Source organism: Echinops telfairi, unplaced genomic scaffold, assembly GCF_000313985.2.
Source record: "Echinops telfairi isolate 266 unplaced genomic scaffold, ASM31398v2 ScPeMD7_7409;HRSCAF=8447, whole genome shotgun sequence".
Classification (NCBI taxonomy): domain Eukaryota; kingdom Metazoa; phylum Chordata; class Mammalia; order Afrosoricida; family Tenrecidae; genus Echinops; species Echinops telfairi.
Genome location: NW_022111309.1, coordinates 1,726,994 through 1,751,650, shown reverse-complemented (window position 1 = coordinate 1,751,650; position 24,657 = coordinate 1,726,994). Strand labels below are relative to the sequence as shown.

General features: G+C 43.0%; 1 protein-coding gene across 5 annotated transcripts in view; it reads right to left on the bottom strand.

The window, feature by feature from the left end:
- The window catches only part of TTC23 (tetratricopeptide repeat domain 23), a 128,308-nt gene that overhangs the window by 70,268 nt on the left and 33,383 nt on the right, over window positions 1-24,657 (bottom strand). For all 5 annotated transcript variants that reach the window (XR_006680700.1, XM_030887368.2, XM_045296483.1 and 2 more), the window contains exon 6: window positions 8,181-8,358. Coding sequence is in view for 4 of the 5 variants with exons in the window: in XM_030887368.2 (XP_030743228.1) it covers window positions 8,181-8,358 (178 nt within the window). In the remaining variant the exon portion in view is untranslated. The remainder of the gene's footprint in view (window positions 1-8,180; window positions 8,359-24,657) is intronic.

Here is a 24,657-nt window from a genome sequence, read left to right as displayed (position 1 = left end):
GTAGCATAGTGGGCTAAGCACTGGTCTATGAATCAAAAGGTTGGCAGTTCAAACCCAGTAGCTGCTCGAGGGGAGAAAGAGGATTTCTGACTTGGAAACCCTATGGAGCAGGCCTATCCCGTCTTATAGTTTGCTATGATTTGGAATCAACTCAATGGTAGTGCATTGTTCTGGGATAAGTGACATAAAATAGCCAACATATTTTGATGTGATTGAAAAATAACAATACGCTGTCACTGTATGCTGTGTATATATGTATGTGAACGGTTGGGTACGTGCCTACATACACAAATAGAAAAGAAATGTGGCAAAACACTTGAAAATGGAGAATCTGAGCCCCATAAACATGGGAACTACAAGTTTCATTTTTGGATTGTAAGGGCTCAAGAGCGTGAGAAGATCTGATTCATTGGAAGTAGCACTTACATTTGAATCTCTTTGATAAACCTTCCCTTAGACCTGTGAACGGCTATCTCTAAGCAGTGTTTCCTAAATGGCTGGGGAATTCTAGTGTCTCTCCAAGCTTATGCAACTCCCTCTCCATCCCCAATGCATGTTGGCGTGCTGATGCACAACAAAACCTTGTGCAAAGCTTCATTTTAATTTAAAATTTCCCACTTTCATTAAACTGAAAACGCTTTTTCTTTTTAATTAATTTTTTTAAAAGATCATTTTATTGGGGGCTCATACAACTCTTATCACAATTCATACATACCTCCATGGTGTCAAGCACATTTGTACATTTGTGGCCATCATCATTCTCAAAACATTTTGAACTTCCACTTGAGCCCTTGGTAAGAGCTCAGTTTTTCCCCTCCCATCCCCACCCTCCCAAACCCTTGATAATTTAAATTATTATTTTTGTCATGTCTTACGCTGTCCGATGTCTCCCTTCACCCACTTTTCTGTTGTCTGTCTCCCAGGGAGGGGGTTATATGTAGATCATTGTGATTGGTTCCCCTTTCTGCCCCCACTGTCCACTTCCCCTCCTGGTATCTCTACTCTCATTATTGGTCCTGAGGGGTTTATCTGTCCTGGATTCCCTGTGTTTCCAGCTCTGATCTGTACCAGTGTACATCCTCTGGCCAAGCCAGATTTTTAAGGTAGAATTGGGATCATGATAATTCAGGGGAGGAAGCATTAAAGAATTGGAGGAAAGTTGTATGTTTCATCGGTGCTATACTGTACCCTGACTGGCTCATCTTCTCACCGTAACCCTTCTGTAAGGGGATGTCCAGTTACTTACATATGGGTATTGGGTCTGCACTCCGTACTTCCCCTCATTCACAATGATATGATATTTTTTTCTTTGAGGCCTGATCCTATCGACACCTCGTGATCACACAGGCTGGTGTGCTTCTTCCATGTGGGCTTTGCTGCTTCTGAGTTGGATGGCCGCTTGTTTATCTTCAAGCCTTTAAGACTCCAGATGTTATCTCTTTTGATAGCTGGGCACCATCAGCTTTCTTCACCACATTTGCTTATGCACCTGCTTTGTCTTCAGTGATCGTGTTGTGAAGGTGAGCATCATGGAAGGCCAATTTAATAGAACAAATTGTTCTTGCATTGAGGGAGTACTTGAGTGGAGGCCCAATGTCCATCTGCTACCTTAATACTAAACCTATAAATATATGCACACAGATTTTCCCATTGTCATCTATAAATATATTTACATATGTGCATGCCTATATTTAGACCTCCATAAATGTCCTTTGCCTCCTAGTTCCTTCCTCTATTTCCTTTTACTTTCCTCTTGTCCCACTATCACGTTCAACCTTTACTTGGGTTTCAGCAATTCTTCTCGGTTACATTGCCCTTGATCAAGCCCTATCAGGCCTCCTACACCCTCCTTGCCATCGGATTTGGATCACTTGTTGTTCCCTTGTTCCTAGGGTTGTTAACACCCAATTCCTTTCGCCCCACCTCCCTCCCTCCCATGTTACCCTGGAACCATTGGTCCCGTTGTTTTCTCCTCCAGATTGTTAATCCCGCCTAGCTTATCTAGATAGACCTTTAGAGATAATGATATGCACAAAAAACAAGACAGGTCAAAACAAAGCAACAAAAGAAGACAAAACAACAAAAAACCAACCACACATAAAAAAAGAAAAGCCTATAAATAGTTCAAGGTCTGTTTCTTGACCTTTAGGAGTGTTTTCCAGTCGAGTCTGAAGGGGTGCCATGCCCTGGCCCTTAAGTCGATTTTTGGTATTCTCTGGGGACTTCGTTGCTCTGTTCCCCTTGCTGTTCTGTTGCATGCCCTAGTGTTTTGCCTCAGTGTGCAAACACTTTTTCTAGGAAGTCTGTGAATACTAGTGAGATTTCATTATTCTATAGACAACCATTTCGGAAATGCTTAACCAAACTATACTCAAATCCTTGCCATGCAGGCTGTTGATATTAGGCCTGAAAAATCATCTATTATTCTATAGAATTTTATCTGTGGCAATATCATGGATGACTCTATGTATATTATTACGTGATCATGTCTTTCTTTGAGCTTTAGAAATGGGTATCACAGATGGAGTGCTGAGACTTGGGGAGTAGATCTGGATTTACAAATGGCCATCAGCAGACAAGTAAAACAACATGTGGCACACAGACACAATGGAATAGGATTCGATCATAACGAGAAATAAAGTTCTGATACATGTTACCACAAAGGTGAACCCTGAACACATGATGTTAAATGACGTAAATTAGACCTTAAAAGACACGTTGCATGTTCTTGCTGTTATGAGGTGCCATCTAGTTGGCTCCCACTGATAGTGACCTTATTTATACACACGGAACAAAACACTGCACAGTCTTGTGCCACCCTTGCAATGGTTCCTCTGCCTGAGCCCACTCTAGCAGCCCTTGTGTTAATCCATGGCACCGAGGCCTTCCTCTGTCACGGTCCTTCTACCTTACCAAACGTGAGGTCCTTCTCCAGGGATTGGTCTCGCCTGACAATAGGCTGAAAGTATATAAGATGACGTCTTGCCCTCCATGCCTCTAAGGAGCACCTAAGCCTTACTTCTTCCAATACAGATCGGTTTGTCCTTTTAACAATGCATGGTACTTTCATTATTCTTCTCTAGCACCACAACTCAAATGTATCGATTCTTCTTTGGTCTTCCTTATTTAATATCCAACCTCCACATGCATATGAGGCAATGGAGAATACCACAGATTGGGCCAGGCACACCTTAGTCTTCAAAGCAGCCTCCTTGCTCTTCAATACTCTAAAGAGGTCTTGCACACCAGACTTACCTAATGTAGTTTCTTGTTTGATCTCTTGACTGTTACTCCCATGAACATTGATTGTGGGTCCTATCCCAGCAAGATAAAATCCTGGACAACTTTAATATTTTCTCCATTTATCATGTTACCTATTAGACCAGTTCTAAAGATTTTGGTCTTCTTTACACTGAGTTGTAATCCATACTAAAGGCTACAATCCTTGATCTTCATTAGAAAGCAAGTTCAAGTCCTCTTTACTTTCAGCATGCAAGGCTGTGTCACCTGCATATCACAGGTTGTTAAAGTCTTCCTTCACTCCTGATGCCACATTCTTCCTCAGATCACTCAGCTTCTCTGACGATTTGGCCATCATACAGACTGCAAAAATATGGCGAGAGGATACAACCCTGAGGCACACTTTTCCTGATTTTAAACCATATTGGACTCCGTTTTTCTATTTGCATAATTGCCTCTTAATCCATATCCAAGTTCCTCATGAGCACAATGAAGTGTTCTGGAATTCTCACTCTTCTTAAGGATATCCGTAGCTTATTATGGTCTACACAGTTGGGTGCCTTTGCATAATCAATGAAACACAAGTAAACATTTTTTTCTTCTGGTATTCTCTGCTTTGAGCCAAGATCCATCTAACATCAGCAATGATAATCCTTGTTCCATATCCTCTTCTGAATCTGGCCTGAACCTCTGACAGCTCCCTGTCAATGTCCTGCTGCCACCGCTGGTGGATGATCTTCTGCAAAACTGTACTTGCATGTTGAGGTAGTTACATGATTTCAAGTCAACGTGATAAATAGGTGAAGGGGTGGAGTCTAGCTTGTTAATCAGGTCACAGCCTGAAGATGCCTCCATGTGGGATGGCCTCTATGAGGATTCTGGGAACTTCCTCTCTTTCTCCTGAGAAGCAGACCACACACTCTCTCTCTGCTTCACTTTCCTGCTGTTGAGGCACTCAGAAGCTGGCCCAGCCAGGGCTGGATTGGATCCGCAAGACTTTCCACCCACCAACCTGTGATCATCCTGCATTTGGCATCATTGCATCTGCTGTGTGAGTATGAAGAAGAATTTATGGACTAGTATTGGACATATGGGCTCATATCAGACTTATGGACTTGATCTGGAGTGGGCTGGGATGTTTTCTCAATGTACAATTGCTCTTGTATATAAAGCTCTTTCCTATACATATATGAGTGTTCTTGAATTTGTTTCTCTAGTCAACCCGGCCTAAAACACATGTGATACTAATGATATTATTCTATAATTTGATCATTATGTTGGGTCACCTTTCTTTGGAATAGGCACGCATATGAATCTCTTCCAGTTGGTTGGCCAGGTAGCTGTATTACAAACATCCTGACATAGATGAGTGAGCGCTGCCAGTGCTTCTTGGGCCTGCTGAACCATTCCAGTTGGTATTCCATCAACTCCTGGGGCCTTGTTTTTGGATAATGCCTTCAGTGCAGCACCATTGGTTCTCTGTCATATGCTATTATCTCCTTTAATGGTAGAATGTCAACTAGTTCTTTTGGGGACCGGGACTCTGTGTATTCTGTCCATCTCCTCTTGATGCTGCCTGCATCACTCAGTATATTATATGAACTCCTGAAATGAGATATCCAGAATAGGCAAGTGCATAAAAGTTTATTAGAGGATGAGGTAGTTAGCTTATTTTGCCAACCTGTCCGATAAACACATGTGGGGCTAATTGAAGGGCGGAAGGATAAATGGCTCGATGAGCCTTGCCTTTTGAGTTCTCCAGTCTCTTGTTTTCTGATGGTTGGACCAGGGTGCAGCTAGCTGCCTTAGCCAGTTCCCTGCTTTAGCTGGCAAGGCTCATTTACTGCAAGACATTCCTGAGGAGAAGCCACATGGACCTACCCCGATGCAGCCCTGGGTGCTGAGGCAGCCGTGTGGAAAATCCTGCCAGTGCTGAGATGCTTACACATTCACTGACTCGGCTTTCCTCCTGCAGTCGGCATCATTGCGTGTGTTTTGTGAGATGGAGGAGGACTTTGTGGATTGGTGTTGGACATATGGATTAATGGGTTAATGTTCGACTTATGAGCTTGGGCAGCACTGGGTTGGGATGCTTTCTTAATGCGCACTTAACCTTTATATAAAACCCTCTCTTATACATGAGTCTCTGTGGATTTGTTTCTCTAAAGTACCCAGACTAACTCAGAGGATAAGAGGGGTGGGTAGAGAAAGGTGGAAAGGAGGACTCACTACTCAACAATGCCCTTTTGTTATGAGTGATGGAAAAATCTGGAAACAAATAGTAGTGATAGTTGATTAATATAAAAAAAACCATAATCACAGGATGTTGTAAAATGTAATGAATGTTGAAAAGGCAAATATTTTGTTTCATATTTCCCTCAATGGAAAAAAACAAAACAAATGTTAAGTGTGAAGGTCATCATTTCTCCATCATACAATAACACCCATTCCCAACGCTAAATGCTCTGAGCAGGTGGGGGACTCACCTTTGACTCTTCCCTTTTCCTCACATCCAATGAGCCACTAAGTACCATTTATCAATCCCACCTCTTACATATTTTCAATATTACTTTTCTTTCTTGCCACTATAATCAATCCTAGTCTAAGCTACCATCATCTTTAGCCTTTGTTACTTCAAAAGTCTTCTAACTTGTCTCTTATTTTCCATAATCTATTCCCTAACTCAGCCAGATTAATGTGGCTGAAAAATACTGGGGTTTGAATCAGAGCTCTGCCATTTATTGACCATGTCGTCTCAGGAAAGAGGATCACTCAACTTCCTCACTTCTGACCTACAAAAGGAAATATAAATGTATCTCCAGATACATCCAGAAATAATCCACATAAAATGAGAATTGAGGATATTCTAATAAAGCCGTCATTATCTCTTACTTGAAATAACAGGAACATTTCATACTATGTTTAATAATTTTAACAGAGAAAAATTTTCAGGTATATGATATGATTTTAAAAACTCCTAATTCACAGAAAATTTTTATGATGACGAAAATCAGCTAGTAGATGATTTTAAGTAGCATGAGATAAAGATGTTAGAAGGTACTAGGGGAAAAAATCCAAATCAATTTCTTAACACAAATGGGTTTTAAAACGTTTGCTGGCAAAATCCATTATATTTCAATTTCATTTTCCCACAAACCATTTAAAGCCTCCTCACATAATCTTCAAATAAATAAATAAATAAATACTAACGATAAAGAAGAAGTCCTGCTGTTGCTCTGGGTTAGGCATTCAGTTGCTAGCCAGAAGGCCAGTGGTTCAAATCTATCAGCCATTCCATTGGAAAAAACTGAGGCTTTAAGCTCCTACACAGATTTACAATCTGAGAAACACTCCATATAAGGTCACTTTGGGTAGGAATCAATTCAGTGGCAGAAGGTTTAAATTTGGGGAATGATAAAGAGATTCTACCTGTGAAATAAGACTTAAACTATACACACAGTGTGAGTAAAACTCTTTTTAAGCAGTTTTGGGCTGTTTAGAGAATGTGCCCCTGATGGGACCACTCCTGCTGGCTGACGTTGAGGACAAAGTCCAGCGACAGATGGCCCGACTTCAAAGAAGTCGGACTGTAGGAATTGGTTGCCGGAATCCGCTGACAAATTGTTTTGTTGTTGCCGCTATGATATTCTGGAGTATGTTTATGTTTTATCCCGGACCATGTAAAAATGAAACCATTATTGCCACTATGAGCAATAATGAGACCACGATGAATAATTCAGGGGAAATCACAGTACCCATAAAGAGAAGGGATGCATGTGATAGAATGACTGAGTTAATTATCAAAGCCATACAAGGGAATGAGGATTTTGGTATATTTATGGAAAAATGCAAAAGTTAGAACTGGAACAACCCCAACTGACTACAGTAACTCCCGAGAAGTTCCCTATGACTGCCTTTCTGGGAAAGAGTGCCAAAGATAAGAAACAACCCTTGATTCACTCAGTAAAACCCCTTAATAAATTTGCTTACAGTAAAGGGGACAGTAATGAAAAAACCCTAAGACTGCTCTCCCTCCTTTGAATTACACTGGCATTTATGGCGACAATGGAGAACATATTATTGAGGTAAATGGGAAGCGTGTAAAATTTTCAACCTTATTTTTATGGGAAAGAATAAAAAGGGGTGGCCCAGTTTGGTGCGTTAGATCTATTGAAGACAAAGTAAGGTGTACAAAAACGTTATTACAGAGTGGATTGTGTAGATGGTGCATAATGGAAACAAGAGAACAGTGGAAGCCCCATTGGAAAGGCAGGTAAAAGAAATGGAACGAAGGCTTAAAGAACGTAAGATTGATGAAGCATAGAAAGAATATTTAGCTAACTTAGAACTTTGTATTTTAAGTTCATGCCAATTTTCTCCTATCCACTTCCTTGAACTTGAACACTGTTTGGCACCATTACCACAGACCTATTTCAAGAACCATTCATGTCTACGGTTAATCACAATGTACGTTGGTCAAGATTGAAAACTTAAATGAACCAGTCACCCAGAAAGAACGTTCCAAGAAGATTTAAACAGAATGCCCTGGAAAACTTTATACTTTCACCTTTTATTATTAAGATTTTTTTCTTTCCGCTTTGATTGTATGATTGTCAGAAAATATTGTTTAAATAGAACCTTAAAATTGTAAGAAAGCAGCAGATGATCACTGACTCCTGACTCTGCTCATCCCTCTCGCTGCGTCGACGCCTTACCCACCGAACAGGGGACCCTTCACCCCGCCGCGGCTGGACCGCGGCATGCCCCTGGTAAAAGGGCCCAGCCTCCAGCCTTTCCTTGGCCATCTAACAAATATGTCAAGTGTTCTACTCATCTATAGCAAAGAACAAAGCCAGGCAGCTCAGAGTTGCTAGCATACTTGTGGCTATGAAAAGCACCAGGCCTAGACCAGCTTGGATGGCCAGTACAGCGATGCTTACCTGTATTAAATGGTTGATGCCCACGTCGTGAAGTCCCAAGGTTTGTTCTACACCTGCTAGTTCCCTCAAGACGGGAGCACACTCAAGACTTTTTTCACCTTTACTTCTCTCGATATATTCCAATGCCTCTTGATAATGAAGTAGAGCTTCTTTTGATTTCTTCTGACCTTGATACAATCTAAAAAGAAAAAGCCAACAAATTATCTTTTTTAAAAAAAACTAAGAAAACGGTTAAGGGGCAAACTCAGGAGCCATTCTACTTGGGCCCACATCCTGGCTCCACTGCTTAACAGATAGACGATCTTCAAGTCACTTAGCATTTACTCATCAGAAAGTTAAAGACTGTAACAGTGCCTATCGCATAAGGTTGTTCGGAGTACTATATTAGCAATTATCTACTAAAACATTGTGCTGGTTAATTTTACATGTCAGTGTGGCTAAGCTATATCATTCTCAGCCATTTAGCCAGATATTGGACTGATTGCTATTGATTACCAATGATCACCTTGTGATTTGATCTACCAATCAGTTGAAAAGGAAGTTTCCTTGGGGTCTACCTCCAGAAAACACAAGGGGGCTTCATAGAATTTTCTCACAAACTTTGGAAGCCCCTCGCATATGAACATTCTGGTACAACTCCAGCTTGATCTTCCACATCTTCTGAGAGCATACTGGGGCCAGGCCAAACTCTCAAGAATGGGAGCATCCTTACACTGTGTGTCCTAAGCACATGTTTCCTCATCCTAGTCCTAACTATTCTCTGATCATCCAGGCTGGGTTAGGTGCCTAGGCATTGTGAACTTCCCTGATCAAGAAACATCTCTCATACTGTGCTGTAACCGCCTGGGAACTCTCTTAGTGCCAGGTAAAAGGATGGACCTTCGTGAAGGTCAGGACCAAGTCTACCTCACTTACCCCTGAATCCCAGCATCTCCTATACCACATCAAACACAATAGCTACCAGTTGTCTGATGGAAGAATGGAGACTAGGTGTGGGAAGAAAGGAAGGAACAACTTGCAAATCTATAGGCTCAGAGAACATTAGAGTAAATTTGGGGGGAGGGGGATGAAGAGAATATTGCTCACATTGATTTGGTAACAAAGAATGACAAACTATTCATCTAATTGAGAAATGGAAAACCTGTTTCAAAGATGAATGAAAGAAACAGTATACACACTTGCTAGCAGACTTAAAACCCAGAAAATCTTAGGAGATGACCACTGGGAATACTCACCCAAGGTAGTGTGAGACCGATTAGAAAATATGCTGGATTTTTCCACTCCAATTTTTCATTTACATCTAGATGCCTTTCAGGAATTTCCCCAAGCCAACACATATGGGCTCAATCACACCCACATCCAGTTAATATTTTACATTGTGGCATAGTAGGAAAACCTGCACCACTTTCTATTTTCTCCACTGACCTTCACCCACACAAGAATAGTATTTTTCAAAACAATAGAAAAAAATAGTATTTTTCACCCCTGTAAGAACAATCTTTTAGTTTCACACTCTTGCTCTGCAGCATTCACTCATGTAACCAGTTTAAACCAGTTACAGGAGCAGGCGCAGAGCCCACACCTGTGACCTCGAGTTGGAACCAATAGCAAAGAACACCTGGGCAGAGAGCATGAAGGAACTAGCTGCCCAGCACATGTGCACCATCCCAAAATAAGCGATGGCAGCCTACCCAGAAGCTTTAACCTTGGACTCCATTTTCAAACACCTGTTGCACGCAGATCCAATTACCATATCTCTGTTCATGAATAAACAGTGTCATTCCCTTAAACTCCTTAAAAAAAACTCTCCTCCATTGGTTGTCTTGGGGCCCTCACCATGTCAATCCTTGCAAGGTATTGCCCTAATCAACATGTTTACTTGCACAGTAACTTTGGCTCCCTGCCTTGTTATTCTTAACTGGGCAAAGGAAAGAAATCCATCTGTGGGGCATGCTTGAGACAAACCGTTCAGATATGGAGCATCAGTCCTCCACCTCGTTAGTTTTAAAATCACATTTTGCTTACGTCCAAGTGGCCACATGTCTGTAGGTGAATGGATGTATTTCTGTGTTCTCTAGTCTGTTCCAGAGGTCTGCAAATCTACTGTTGAACCAGTACCAGGCTATTTGACTGCTGTGGCTGCATAAGGATTTAAGGTTGGGAAGTGAAAGGCCTGCTACGTTGTTGTGCTCTATAAGTAGTGTTTTGCTTACCCTAGTTCTCTTACCTCTCCAATAAAGTTAGTGATTCGTTTTTCCATTTCTGCAAAGAATGATGCTGGAATCTGGGTTGGAATTGTATCAGATTTATAGCTTGTGTTAGGTAGCATTGGCATTTTAACAATGTTAAGCTTGCCTATCCATTAGCACAGCACATTCTTCTATTTATGTAGGTCTTTTCTGTTTTCTTGTGATGTTCTGTAGTTTTCTTGGTAGAGGTCTTTCATCTCTTTGGTTAGGTTTATTCATAGGTATGTCATCTTTTGGGCGGCTATTGCAAATGGTATTGTCTCCTCCATTTCTTTTTTCAGACTCTCACTGTTAGTATACAGGAAGATATTGATTTTTGTACATTGATCTTAAATTCTGCCATGCTGCCAAACTTTTCAATTATTTCCAATAGTTTTCTTATTGCAGCTTTGGAGTTTTTTGACCTATAGAATCATATCATCTGCAAAACAGGGTAAGTTTTACTACTTGTTTGCTAATTAAATGTCTTTTTCTTGTCTATAGCTGCTAGGCCTTTCAGCACAATATGGAGTGGTAATAAAGGGCATCCTTCTCTGGTTTCCCTTAACTGGAGGAATGTTTTCCATGTCCCCCGATGAGTGAGATGTTGGCCTCTGATTCTTTATCTATGGCCTTTATTATGCTAGACATATCTCTTCTATTTTTATTTTGCTGGGGTTTTTATCAGGAGTGATGGATTTTGCCAAATGCCTGTCTTCACCAGTTTATATAATCAGGTAGTTCTTATCTTTTATTTATATGTTGGATTACATTGATGGTTTTTCTGATGTTGAACCATCTTTGCATACTTGAACTGACTCCCAGTTGATCATGACACCCACACCCACACATTAATTCTACGAACTGGGATTTTTTTTAGAATCGTATCTATGTTAACAAGGGACACTGGTCTATAAGTTTCTACTCTGGCAATGTCTTCGGCTGGTTTGGGTATCAGGGTTATGTTTACTTTTAAAAAAAGATTTCTAGAGTTTGCAATCTTTCTCTGTATTCTGGTATAGTTTGTATATGGCTGGTAGAATTCTCCAGAGAAGCCATCTGTTCCTTTCTGGTGGGTTGGGAGTTTTTTTAATGACTTGTTCCTTCTATTGTTATGGGTCTGTTGTGATTTTCTACATCCATCTTTTTAAAATTAGGTAGGTAGTTTCTCTATAAATTTGTCCATTTTATCTAGGATTTCAAATCTGTTGGAATATAGCCCTTCATAGTATTGTAATATCTTTTTTATTTCAGTTGCTTCTGTTATGATATTGTCAATTTCATTTCTTATTCTTGATAGTCACATTTTTCTTTGTTGTTTGCTAGTGATTTATCAAATTTTTTAATACTTTAGATAACCAGACTCCTGTCTTGATGTTTCCATTGTTTTTCTGTTTCCTGATTCACTTATTTCTATTCTAATCCTAATTATGTATTTTCTTCTGGAGGATGAAGGCTTATTTTGTTGTTCCTGTACTGATTGTTGAAGATGTTAGGTTAAGGTGTTGATTTTGGTTCTCTCTTCTTTTTTGGTGTGCATTTATTGCTGTAAATGACCCTCTAAGTGCTGATTTTACTATGTCCCAAAGGCTTAGCGTGTTGCATTTTCATTTTCATTTCATTTCAAGATATTTATAAATTTCATTCCTTATTTCTTCAATTACCCACTTGTTTTAAAGTGGCATGCTATTCTGTTTCCATTATTTTGTTTTTTTTCCTTTATCTTCTTATTGATTTATAATTTTACATAGCTCTGTGGCCTGATAAAATGGCTTATAATATCTTGTTTTTCAATGTTTTAAGGCTTGCTTTGTGGCCTGACATGTTCTATTCTAGAGAATGTTCCCTGTGCACTGAAATAATGCATATTGTGCTCTTGTTAGTGGAGTGTTTTTTTATATGTTTAGGAGGTCAAATTGTATTGCTCAGTTCTTCTGTATGTGCTTTGATTTTGTATGTTTTTCTGTATATGAAACCCAGGAAAGTAAACCTATAGAGACAACAACTGGATGAATAGTTTCAAAGGGTCATGGCAGGGGAGGCAGATTTACAACCCAGAATCAACTTGACATCTGTGCATTTGAGGGTTTTGACACATCTCAATCAATGTGATGGCAGTGGGTGGCTTAGCCATATGTTCATATGTTTGAAATATTTCCTTAGCAAGATGAAAAATAGAACATACTGTTTAGTGTGCCCACGGAATGAAGTATGTTCTAGCTTGCCCCTGTGAAATGACTGTTGCGTAGTACTCCAAGATTCTAGCACTAAAATTACAGCCAGCCAGAAAGAGATGCTACCAAGCCAGGGCAACCTACATGGGACCTTTTCAAGCTTACTGTGAGTCCACGATCCAGGCTGCAGAGGTGAGCAATGCCAACTTCTTTGCTGCTCCCTGGTCCTAACGGACCCCGTGCCCCCACTGCGGCAGACTTCATCTAAGCACTCCAGGTGTGCAAAGCAGCAGCGGCAGCCTCCTCCTCTGCTCCTATCGCCTCCCTGACCCCTCGGGCCACTCAGAATCTGGCTGGGGGCCCCTTTTGCATGAAGAGCTGCAATGGAGTAGCTGGGGAATGGGACCTGCAGGCAGCCTTCTGGAGAGCTGGCTTCCCCAGTGGTGGGCTCTGCGGGCCAGGGGCTGGGCAAGGGGAGAAAACCCAGGGCAAAGCATCCCACAAATGGACAATCCATCTTCTACTACTGTCTTAAATGCAAACTGCCGAACCACAAGAAGGCCAGGAAGTGAAGAGTCGGTGTCTGTAATGAAGGAGGCATTGAAGTCTGACTTCTGTGTCCCACTCCGTGAAGCCATCAGTCAGTTTTCGGCTCACTTGTCTGCTTCCTTTTGCTCATCGGCAGCGTTTGGGACAGAAGTGTGTTCCCTTTCCATTGCTATCTACCTGCTGGGGGTGCTTTGAGGGGTTATTATCTCGTGTGTGTCTAGTGGTTACGAGGCGCTTTGGGGAACCCAGGAGACAGAAGAGAGGAGAGGGAGCTTTACACAACAGAATGCGGGGGTATGTGAGTTAGGCAGGTCTACAATTTAAACGATGGCATATTTTACTGAGATAACACAGCCACAGTAATTCTACTGAGCACTCCGCGAGGCCGCGATCGTTTCCGATGATGGAGGCGTGTTTTGGCATGTGGCGCTGTCGTTTTGCTAGGTGCCGTCCGTCCACTGTCACTGACAGGGACTCCATGCGACAGGGAACTGTCTCAAAGAGAGCCAATCAGTAGTTCTCTCGAGGAGCTGTGGGGGAAGCTCCGATTGGCTAACGTTTTGGTTTGGTGCCAGGAGCCTAACCGCTGCATCACCAGGGCAATAAACAAACGAAGTCTCCTCAGGTGATGAGCAGTTTCCTGTGGAAAACTCTAGAACTTGGTGATCAGGTTGAGCCCGAGCATAAAAGCAAGGCTTTGTGGGGGTTTCACTGAGGAGCAGCATCCGATGAGAAACCAGTCCTAACGCAGGATGGTGAGCAGCGGTTTTCACAGTCAAGGTGGGAAGGGATTTGCCTCTGGGTCCTGCTCTGCAGAGGGCACGAGGAGGCTTCCTGTCTGCAATAGGGGGTGCAGTCGGTGCTGGGCTCCTGGCCTGCATCCTGCTCCACAACCCAGCTGTGGGATGTGGGAAGTAACCTCACTTCCTTTAGTGTCTCGGTTGCTTTATGTGAAAACGGGAAGGCTAACAGCATTGACCTCCAGTATTGACCTTCAATAACAGGTAAGAATAAAGATTAAATGAAGCGAAGTCTTGAGAACTCGGCTCAAAGTCTGGCTATGCTCGTGGGGTATCATTTATACCCTGGTTACGGCAATTGCTGGAGCAAATGCACCGTACACAGGCACCGTGTGAGACAGGGGTGGGGGGAAGCTGTACCTTAAAATGTTAAAGCTGTAGCAGGTGCAAGAAATAGGAAGCAGGTCCAGTGTTGCGGTGATTTTCAGCTACCGCCCCCCCCCACCCCCAATTAAAAAACAGGTTTGTTTTTTAAAATCACACTCTGGAGATGTGTAGCCAGCTCTTCCATCACAGGACCAGGAGGTGGGCAGGAGCACTGACAGGGAAACGAAAGGAGCCCTCACTGGTGTGATAGGCAGGGAGCATATGAGGCACACTGTGCCCAGGAGGCGGCTGATGAGAGAAGCCCCTATTCTAGAGAGCTGGGGGACAGGCCCAGGGTGCTGGGCTCTGGACACATGGGCATTGGGCAGATGCCCTTGTGATGAAAGTATTAATGCAGAAAGGGATTGCATAACAGTATATGCCTTCCATGGTCCAACTGAGATAGCAAGGGCCTCCATCCAGGTCATGGTATGAAACAGAAAAGAAGTTCTGAGTCCAGGGAAGTTAGATGTAGGCGTGACCACAGGACCAATTGGGGTGCTGGGCATGCTGTGGGAGCAAAGACAAAGGCTACTGCTAAAATAAAAAACATTTTTTTTATAATCCTAATAAAAGAGACCAGGAGGCTTTCAGGAGGAGGTACAAGGAATTAGGTAGAACTCCACAGTCTGAGTGAAGTGATTTCAATCCAAATAGTGCCCCATTGTTGCTCCCTATTGTCTCCTCTTCCTTCCTAAGAAAGTAGGAGCTAAGGGAAAAACCTTCCCCATTCCCTTTCCTTGTTGGGAGCCTTGTGTTAGAACCATTTCTCCATTTTAACGACTACACTGGGTCAGGGGAGGCCAAGACAAAGAAACAACACCAAACATGAAAAATGAACATGAGCTTATCTGAAGTAAGTAAGGGTAGTGCGCGCCCCTGGCGACCTGGAGCAGAAGAGCCCATTGCCATCGAGTTGATTGTGACAACCTCTGGAGCCCCATGTGGTCAGAGTCGAACTGTGCTCCAGTTTTCAATGACTGGTTTTTGGTTTTTTTTGGAGGCGGGGGGGTTGGATTGCCAAGACTTTCTTCTGAGGAACCTTTGTGTATATTTGAGGCCTCGGCCTATTGGTTAGCAGCAAAGTGCACTGATCATTTGTACCACCCAGTGACTCCTTATCTGAAACGTAAGTGGGATAATCAAATCAAATCATTCCTGGAACAAAAGCACAGAAAGGGAAGTGCCCCATTAAATAACAATGCTAATAAGAGCTACCTGTGTCCTCTTTTTCTTTTTTAAGGCTCCACTCTGGGCACAGTAAGTGGTTATCGCTAAGCTCACGGGTGCAAGGCCGGCAGTCTGAGCACACCTTGGCGTCCTGGAAGACAGGCCTGGCGACAGAAGAGGTCACAGCCTTGAAAACCGAGGAGCACACAGCACGCCTCGCTGGTGATGGGGCCCCGCAGGGGCGTTAGCTGGCCACTTGACTTGGCAACGAAGATACAAACCCAAGTGCCACAATGATTCAATGTGGTATCTACTTAATCCTCCCATTTAACCAAAGAGGACAGTGAGGCTCAGAAACAGGTTAGGACTCGGCTGGCAAGTCTGAATGAGCCCCGAGTGGAACCAGAACTATCTGACTGTATAGCGCACACACTGCTAACTGCACCACAGCACACTGCTCAGAAATGCACAGGAGCTGCAGAATGTCCGTGGAAAAATGCCATTGGCTTTTCATTCCACCTTTTGAGTCACTATTTTGAAGGCCCTCCTACATGGGAGATGTCCTGTGGCCCTGGCCTGCCTTTGCAAGCTAATGGGTCAGAGTCTCTCGAGGGAGGTGCCCAGGGGGCGCAGTTTCACCAGATTCCCTGGTGATTCCAGCGATCAGCCCACGTTTGGGAACCGAGGTTTACAAGCTTGGAAACTTTGTATAGGGTCACTGGGAGTTGGAATTGACTTGCTGGCAGTGGGTTCTTGGTTTTATTGTTTCTGGGAAGTGCCCTCGGCACCAGCAGTTAAGTGCTTGGCTGCTGACTACAAAGGTCAGCGATTTGAAGCCACCGGCCATTCCATAGGAGGAGGATGAGCCTGTCTGCTGCCATGAAGATTTACAGTCAGACAGTTTGATTCTGTCTTGTAGAGTCCATAGGTTGGAGTAAATGCGATGGCATTAGGTGGGTTATCTGACTACCAGTAAGCAGAGCAGAAAATGATTCTTAGCACTGGGGTAAAGTTTACAGATTTCTGCTAGAGACTTTCATGACAAGATTTCAAAAATGAAACTGCATTCACCAACATGGGGTTGATTCCCCCTCATAGTGATCCTATAGGACTGAGCAAGACTGCCCCTTAGGGTTTCCAAGACTGTCAGACTGCCTTCTTTCTCCCTTGGGGCAGCACATGGTTAACTACCCAACGCTCAAGACACAGCACAACCAGGCCCCTGGGGTGAGCCTACTCAACAACCACCTCACGGCTCTCAGGTCAGTTCTGAATCACAGTGACCCCACAGGACACAGTCGAACTGCCCCTGTGGGTTTCTGAGACGGTGACTCTTCACCGGAGTGGAAAGAGTCATCTATTCTCTTGTAATGGCCGGAGTTTTCGAACTGCTGACCTTGAGGTCAGCAGAGTCATGACTTGTTGAGGAGGGCTGAGAGAGGATGGGGAGAAGGTGCGGGGAGCCTCGGGCAACAGTCAGAAATGGGCACAGTAGCACCAGTCTATCTGCGCAGGCGCAATGCCCGCCTGGTGGGAACCATAAAAGGAAAGCCAATGAAAGGCAGGAGCAGCAAGGTGATGCCCCAAAGACAGCCTTTTAGGAGAAGCATACATCCCACACGAGCTGCCAGCGAAATACCCAGCGGTCCACCTCCAAGACCGGGCAACCGAAAAGGCTACTGAAGATCCCGTGTAACTACATTAACAAACAAACAAACCCCCAAACAATGTTACCTTCTAAAGAAGATGGACTGCCGCACAATCGTCACACTTCACGGAGCAAAGTAACATAATTAGATGAAAATCATGCCGTTTAAACATGCAAGTTACGGACAACAGGCGATGATGCAAAATCGAGACTATAAGAGCAGCAAAGTTTAAAACACAAAAATAACTTTCTAAGGCAGCCTGGAACATCAGCTCTTACATTCCTTGTGTAGGCAGCCTAGAAGCGTACAATGCCCGCCATCTGCCGGCCAGGCTTGGTACTGCTCGTTGTGCTGTGGCTCCAGGGGCCGTCGAGCGGGTTCTGACTTTAGTCCCCTGTGGACGACAGCAGGAAGCACTGCGTAGTCCTGTGCTGAGCTCACGATGGCAGTTAAACGTTTGAGCTCATGTTGCAGCCACTGTGTCAGTCCATTTGTGGAGGGTTGTCCTCTTGTTATGACACCCTACTTTACCAAGCGTGATGTGCTTTTGCATGGGCTAATCGCTCCTGAAAGCATGTCTAAAGTCCGCGAGGGGACGGTTGTCCATCTTTGCTTCTCAGGGACATTCTGGCCATACTGTTTGCAAGACCGGTGTGCTCGTTGATCTAAGAGCCCGTCACAGTTTCCTCATTACTTTGCTTCTTGCTCCCCATTCTGAACACGGATCCTACAGCCTGAATCCGTTTGGTCTGGCTTCTTTCATTACACGTTCAGTTCGGGATGGTCAGTCATGTGATAAGCATAGGCGTAATGTGACTCTCTTCGTTGCATTAGTAGCTCACATTTCGAGCTGTTCTACTGTTGAGGAACACGTGTGTTGTTTCTATGTCGGAGCTATTACAAAGACCAGCCTGTTTGAGACATCCTTGGATCGGACTCCTGACAACGCCCAGCGGCATTTTTGTCGTGGGTGTATTTAGGAGTTATACTGCCAGGCCATGGGTTATGCAAACGTTCGAATTTCATTCTCAAACAGTTCTAATCGAGTCCCGGGGTGGGGGGGGGTTAAGCGTGTGACAAGAGGCTGGCAGTTTGAAACCACCCCCTGCCAGAGAACCCTAGCTATCAGCTTCTGCAAGCTCACAGCCTTGCAAACTCCGGGAGCAGTTCTGCTCTGACCAGGTGGGGCCCCTATGGTTGGAATTAACTGGACAGTAGCTAACCATTAGGCCAGTGGTTCTCAACCTGTGGGTCACGACCCCTTTGGGGGATAGAACGATCCTTTCACAGGGGTCGCCTGATTCCTAACAGTGGCAAAATAACATTGATGAAGTAGCAACAAAAATAATGTTATGGTTGGGGGTCACCACCACACGAGGGACGACGGTATGAAAGGGTCGCGGCGTGAGGAAGGTTGAGAACCGCTGCTCTAGAGCACCCAGAGCTGTGGTGCCAACTGTGCTCCAAGCAGCCGCAGCAGTGAACCGTGTGAGAGCATCTGCCGCGCCGCCGGCCTGTCTCGATAACAGCACTCTGAGAAATGGATAGCCCTTCGGGAGGGAGTGGTTTCCACGTCCTCTTTCCTCACAACGAATGAGCTGCATGTATGAGTTATGTCGGCCTCCCTTTTAGTGAAAAGTCTCTGGGCCCACTTTCTTCTTCAGTGGGACTCTGTCTGATAAATATATAGAAATTTGTTACAGAGTCTTGATTAGTGCTTCGTCAGCTACAGGTATTACAAAGATTTTCCCCTTCATGTGATTGCCTGTGGTACAAAATATGAAACGGTTTACATACATGACAAGATAGCATCAATTAGGGGATGGAATAAAGAGAGTCGATAGAATCAGAGGTTCTTACATTGCTCAGGAAGTAGTTCATAGGCCACTCACAGTCTAGTAAGTCAGGGACTGAAGTGGCCGGCTCTACTGTAAAAACTGAAAGAAATACAAAACACGTCTAACTTAGAAACTACAGATAGGAGAATGTAATAGTCAACTATTTCATTAATCTAAATGAAGGCAAGAAAAAGGAAAGGGAATAAAATTGGGAGGACAAACAGGAACTAGAGCGAAGATAGATCTATACCCAAATGCATCAGTAATTTAAAAAATGTGATGACTGAAAATGAAGGGAGGGAAACGATATTACAGAAAAAGTGAGCTGAAAGAGAGCTAGGGTTTAATTTTATATCAGGCAAAATACATACAGACATAAGGAACAAAGAACAATGTTACTGACCAATAAAACAATAGATAAAGAAATCTTCTTGTTGAGTTCTCCTCCCCTTAACAAAATAGCTGCAATGATTGAGGGAACATTGGGAAGACATAGATAAATCATCATTTATAAATCATAGTTCCAGGTTTAAGCTATTCATCCTAAAATCTGATGTCTCAATTGACAAAAAATAAGCAAAATATAAATATTATGCATAATTACTATGATAAACTCAAAAGAGATTGACTAGGATTGTACACTCAACAAATTTTAAAATATTCCTTCTGTAGGAAAAATTGCAACATGCACAAAAATTGTGACCATCCAAATACTTTCTGTTCACAATAATGATAAAGTCAGCAATTGAAGAAAGCAAAATACCCTTTTCTCCCCTCACCATCCCCTTCCCTTCCTGGTATCTCTATTCTCATTATTGGTCCTGAGGGGTTTACCTGTCCTGGATTCCCTGTGTTTCCAGCTCTTATCTGTACCAGTGTTCAGCTATGGTCTGGCCATATTTGTAAGGTATAATTGGGATCATGATAGTGAGGGTAAGAAGTATTAAAGAACTGGAGGAAAGTTGTATGTTTCATCAGTGCTATACTGCACCCTGACTGGCTCGTCTCTTCCTTGTGACCCTTCTGTAAGGGAATGTCCAGTCATCTACAGATGGGCTTTGGGTCTCCACTCCACGCCCCTCTCATTCACATTGATATGATTTTTTTGTTCTGGGTCTTTGATGCCTGATACCTGATCCCATCTACACATCATGATCACACAGGCTGATCACAATGATCTACATATAACCCCTTCCTAGGGGGATGGACAAAAGAAAAGTGGTTAAAGGGAGACAGCAGTTGGTGTAAGACATGAGGGGGGGATTATAAATTATAAAGGGTTCATGAAGGAGGGTGAGGGAGGGGGGGAAATGAGGAGCTGCTATCAAGGGTTCAAGTAGAAAGAAAATGATGATGGTAAAATATATACAAATGTGCTTGACACAATGGAAGTATGTATGGATTGTGATAAGAGCTGTAAGAGACCCCAATAAAATGATTTTTTAAAATTCCTTGAAAAATCCTATATATCTAGACGTTATAAAACATTATAACTGAATAATCTTTAGACTAAAAGCAATTTATTAAATATGTTACAAACCACTAAGAACTTAATGATAAAACATGTGGGGTAGAGTTAAAGCAAGGAGCCTTGTGGGGTAGTGAGTTAAGTGGTCAGCTGCAACCAAAAGGTCAGTGGTTTGAATGCACTCAGAACTCTGCGCTATCTGTGATAGGTTCATCTCTACCTGCCTTCAAGGAAATCCAATCAATACAACTATTATTCAAATTTATGTACCAACCAGGAAAGTTAGTGAAGGAGACACTGAAGAATTCTACCAATATCTTTAGTTTGAATTGATCATTCAATCAAGATGCACTGATAATTATTGGCAATTAGAATGCAAAAGTTGGAAACAAAGAAGAACGAACAGTAGTTGGAAAATATGGTTTTGGTGACAGAAACATATCTGCGAGTCGCATGATAGAATTTTGCAAGGCCAATGACTTGTTCATAGCCAATACCCTTTCCCATCAGCACAAGAGTCGACTGCACACACGGACTTCTGCAGGTGGAACACACAGAATTCAAACTGACGACATCTGTGGGACGAAACCAGGCCAGGGGCTGACTGTGGAACAGACCGCTATTTGCTCATATGTAAATTCAAGTTCAAGCTGAAGAGAATTAAAACAAATCTATGAGAGCCAAGATATGACCTTGAGTCTATCCCACCTAAATTTTGAGAACATCTCAAGAACAGATTTGAGGCACTGAACACTAATGACAGAAGAACTGATGACCTGTGGGGAGACATCAAAACCAGCATTCATGAGGAAAGCAAAGGGTCATTTGAAAGACAGGAGAGAAAGCAAAGATCAAAGTGCAATCAGAAGAGACTCTGGAACTTGCTCCCAACTGCAGAGCAGCAAAGGCACATGGAAGAAATGATGAAGTCAAAGAGCTGAGCAGAAAATTTCAAACAGCAGCTCAAGAAGACAAAGTAAACTATTATAATGACATGTGCAGAGACCTAAACTTAGAAAACCAAAAAGAATGCAGTCAGCATATCTGAAACTGAAAGAACTCAAGAAAAAATTCAAGCAAGCCTTGAGTTGCATTATTGAATGCTGCAGGAAGCAGCCAAAGAAGGTGGACAGACTCCAGAGTCACTGCATCAAAAAGAACTAGTCGACATCCCACCATTTCAGGAGGTAGCATATGAGCAAGAACCAGTGGTGCTGAAGGAACACATTCAGGCTGCACTGAAAGCTTCAGCCAAAAACCAGGCTCCAGGAATTGATGGAATACAAACAGAAATGATTCAACAGGCTGATGAAGCACAGGAAGCATTACTGATCTATGCCAGGAAATTTTGGAGACAGCTACTTGGCCAACTCGCTGAAACAGATCCATATTTGTACCCATTCCAAAGAAAAGTGATCCAACATGATGCTCTAATTGTAGAGCAATATCATTGATATCACATGCAAGTACACTTTTGCTGAAGATCATCGAACAGTGGTTGCAGCAGTACATTGACAGAGAGCTGCCAGAGGTTCAGGCCGGATTCCGAAGAGGACGTGGAACAAGGGAGATCACTGCTGATGTCAGATGGATCTTGGCTGAGAGCAGAGAATACCAGAAAGCTGTTTACTTGTGTTTTTATTGACTAGGCCAGGGCATTGCACTGTGCGGATCATAACAAACTATGGATAACTTTGAGAGGAATGGACAATCCGGAACACGTCACTGTGAACTTGGCCATGGATCACAAGGCAGTTGTGCTAACAGCACAAGGGAATACTTCATCGTTTCCCATGAGGAAAGGTGTGCTTCAAGGTGATTCGTCACCATACATATTCAATCTCCACGCTGAGGAAGTCATCAGAGAGGCTAGACTACATGGAGAAGACTGTGGCACCAGCACTGGAGGAAGGCTGATTGACAACCTGCGATATGGAGGTAGACAACCTTGCTTGCTGAAAGTGAGGAGGACTTGAAGCACTTGCTGATGAAGGTCAAGGAATGCAGCCTTCAGTACCCAAATCCTCACAACTGGGCCAACAGGTAGAAATTGTCAAAGATTTTGTCTCGCTTGGCTATACAATCAATGCTCATGGAAGTAGCAGTCAAGAACTCAAAAGATGAGTTGCATTGGGTAAATCTGCTGCACAAAACTTCTTTAAAATGTTGAAAAGCAAGGAGGTTACTTTGCGGGATAAGGTGAGCCTGACCCAAGCCATGGTATTTTCAATTGCTTCATATGCATGTAAACATTGGACATTGAATAAGGCAGACAAAGAAGAATTTATGCATTTGAAATACGGTGCAGGAGAAGAATACTGAAATTACCATAGGCTGCCAAAAGAACAAACAAATGTGGCTTGGAAGCAGTGCATCCAGAACGCTCATCAGAGGCGAGGATGCACTCGTGCACTTTGGATATGCAGTCAGGAGAAAGGACATCGTGCTTAGTGAGTTAGAGAGGCCGCAAAACGAGGAAGGCCCTGGACAGAAGGGATCGACAAAGTGGCTGCAAGAACACACTCGAACATAAGAACAATGGTGAGGTTGGTCAGGTCTGGGCTCTGTTTCATTCTGATTATATGTATATTTCATTCTGATATATATATGATTGCTATGAGTCAGAACTGACTCAATGATACCTAACAACAACAACCACAACCACACATGCATGTGAAAACTGGACAATGGACAAGGAAGAACAGAGAATAATCCATCCCTGTGCCTTATGGTGTTGGTGAAGAATACCGAATAGACCATGAATGGAGAACAAACAAATCTGTCTCAGAAGAAATGCAATCAGAATTACACTGAGAAGCGAAGATGGCGAGGGTGTGTCTCACATCCTCTGGACAAGCTATCAGGAGTGACCAGCTCTGGAGAAGGTCGTCACGACCGGTCTGGTCGAGGGACAGCGTAAGGGGTAGGCCCTCCAGTTCCCTAGGTCGATGCAACCATCGACGCAAACACAGGAGCATGCACGAGGCTGGCACAGGGCCGCGCACTGCTTGTTCGGCTGTACACAGGGCGGCTAGGAGCTGGGGCAGACCCTACAGCACCTCCTAGTAACACAGGGTCGCTATGAACAGGAACCGGCTTCACGGCACACAAGCACAACAGTTAGAGGAAAATGTTGGGGCCACTTGAGTAGCCAGAACTTTCTAGATAAGCCAAAAACATCCAGCAGAAAGTAAAATTAATGAATTTGACCCTAACAAAACTCAGACTTTCCATGCAATGAAGATCATAGATGCAACTAATAAATGGGTAAAATATTTGAGAAAATATTTGCAATGTCATTAATATTTATAATATACGAAATCTTGACTGCCCCTGGGAAAAGTCAGACAACTCCAAACGAAAATTGAGAAAAAAATACATACAAGATCTTTAGAGAAGGGAAACCCCAAATAGCCAAGAGGTAAATGAGAACTCAAGCTCACTGGTAAGAAAATGTAAGATTTAAAAATAATTAGATAGTGAGCATGATGGCACACTTGAAAAAGACAGACAATGTCACTGAATTAAATATGTAGGGATTGTTGAATTGCTATATTTGTTGTGTGTCTGCCTTTGCAACAATAAATAATAATGAAAATAATTAGCGCATTCCACCACCTGTCTATCCACTTCATCAGACTGTGCTGGTCTGCATGTTACTGAGATGCTGGAAGTTACACCATCAGGCTTTCCACTTATGAGTGATTAGTTATTGAAAACCTTATGCACAGCAGTGGGACATCGTCAGATATACTGAAAACTTCATGAATACCAGCAGGATGTGGGTCAACACAATGCCAGAAGAGGAGCCCCACAGGTTGGAGAGCACTCAGAATGCTACTGAGGAAGAACTGTCCTCTCCAAGTAGAGGGGCCATCATGGCACGGACATAGTAAAGCTTTCAGTACCTGCTTGTGCTGATGGAACCTGGCTCAACATGAGAAAAAACTGGAACTTGGAATGGACAAAGTATGAATCTAGGAAAGTTGGAAGTTGTCAGAAATGAAATGGAACACCTAAAGATCAATATCCTGGGCATTAATGAGCTGAAATAGACTGGTGTTGGCCATTTTTATTTATTTATTTTACCTCTTCTCTATTTCCTCTTTTTTATTGTTTTATTAGGGGCTCATACAACTCATCACAATCCATGCATACATCAATTGTGTAAAGTACATTTGTACATTCATTGCCCTCATCATTCTCAAAACATTTGCTCTCCACTTAAGCCCCTG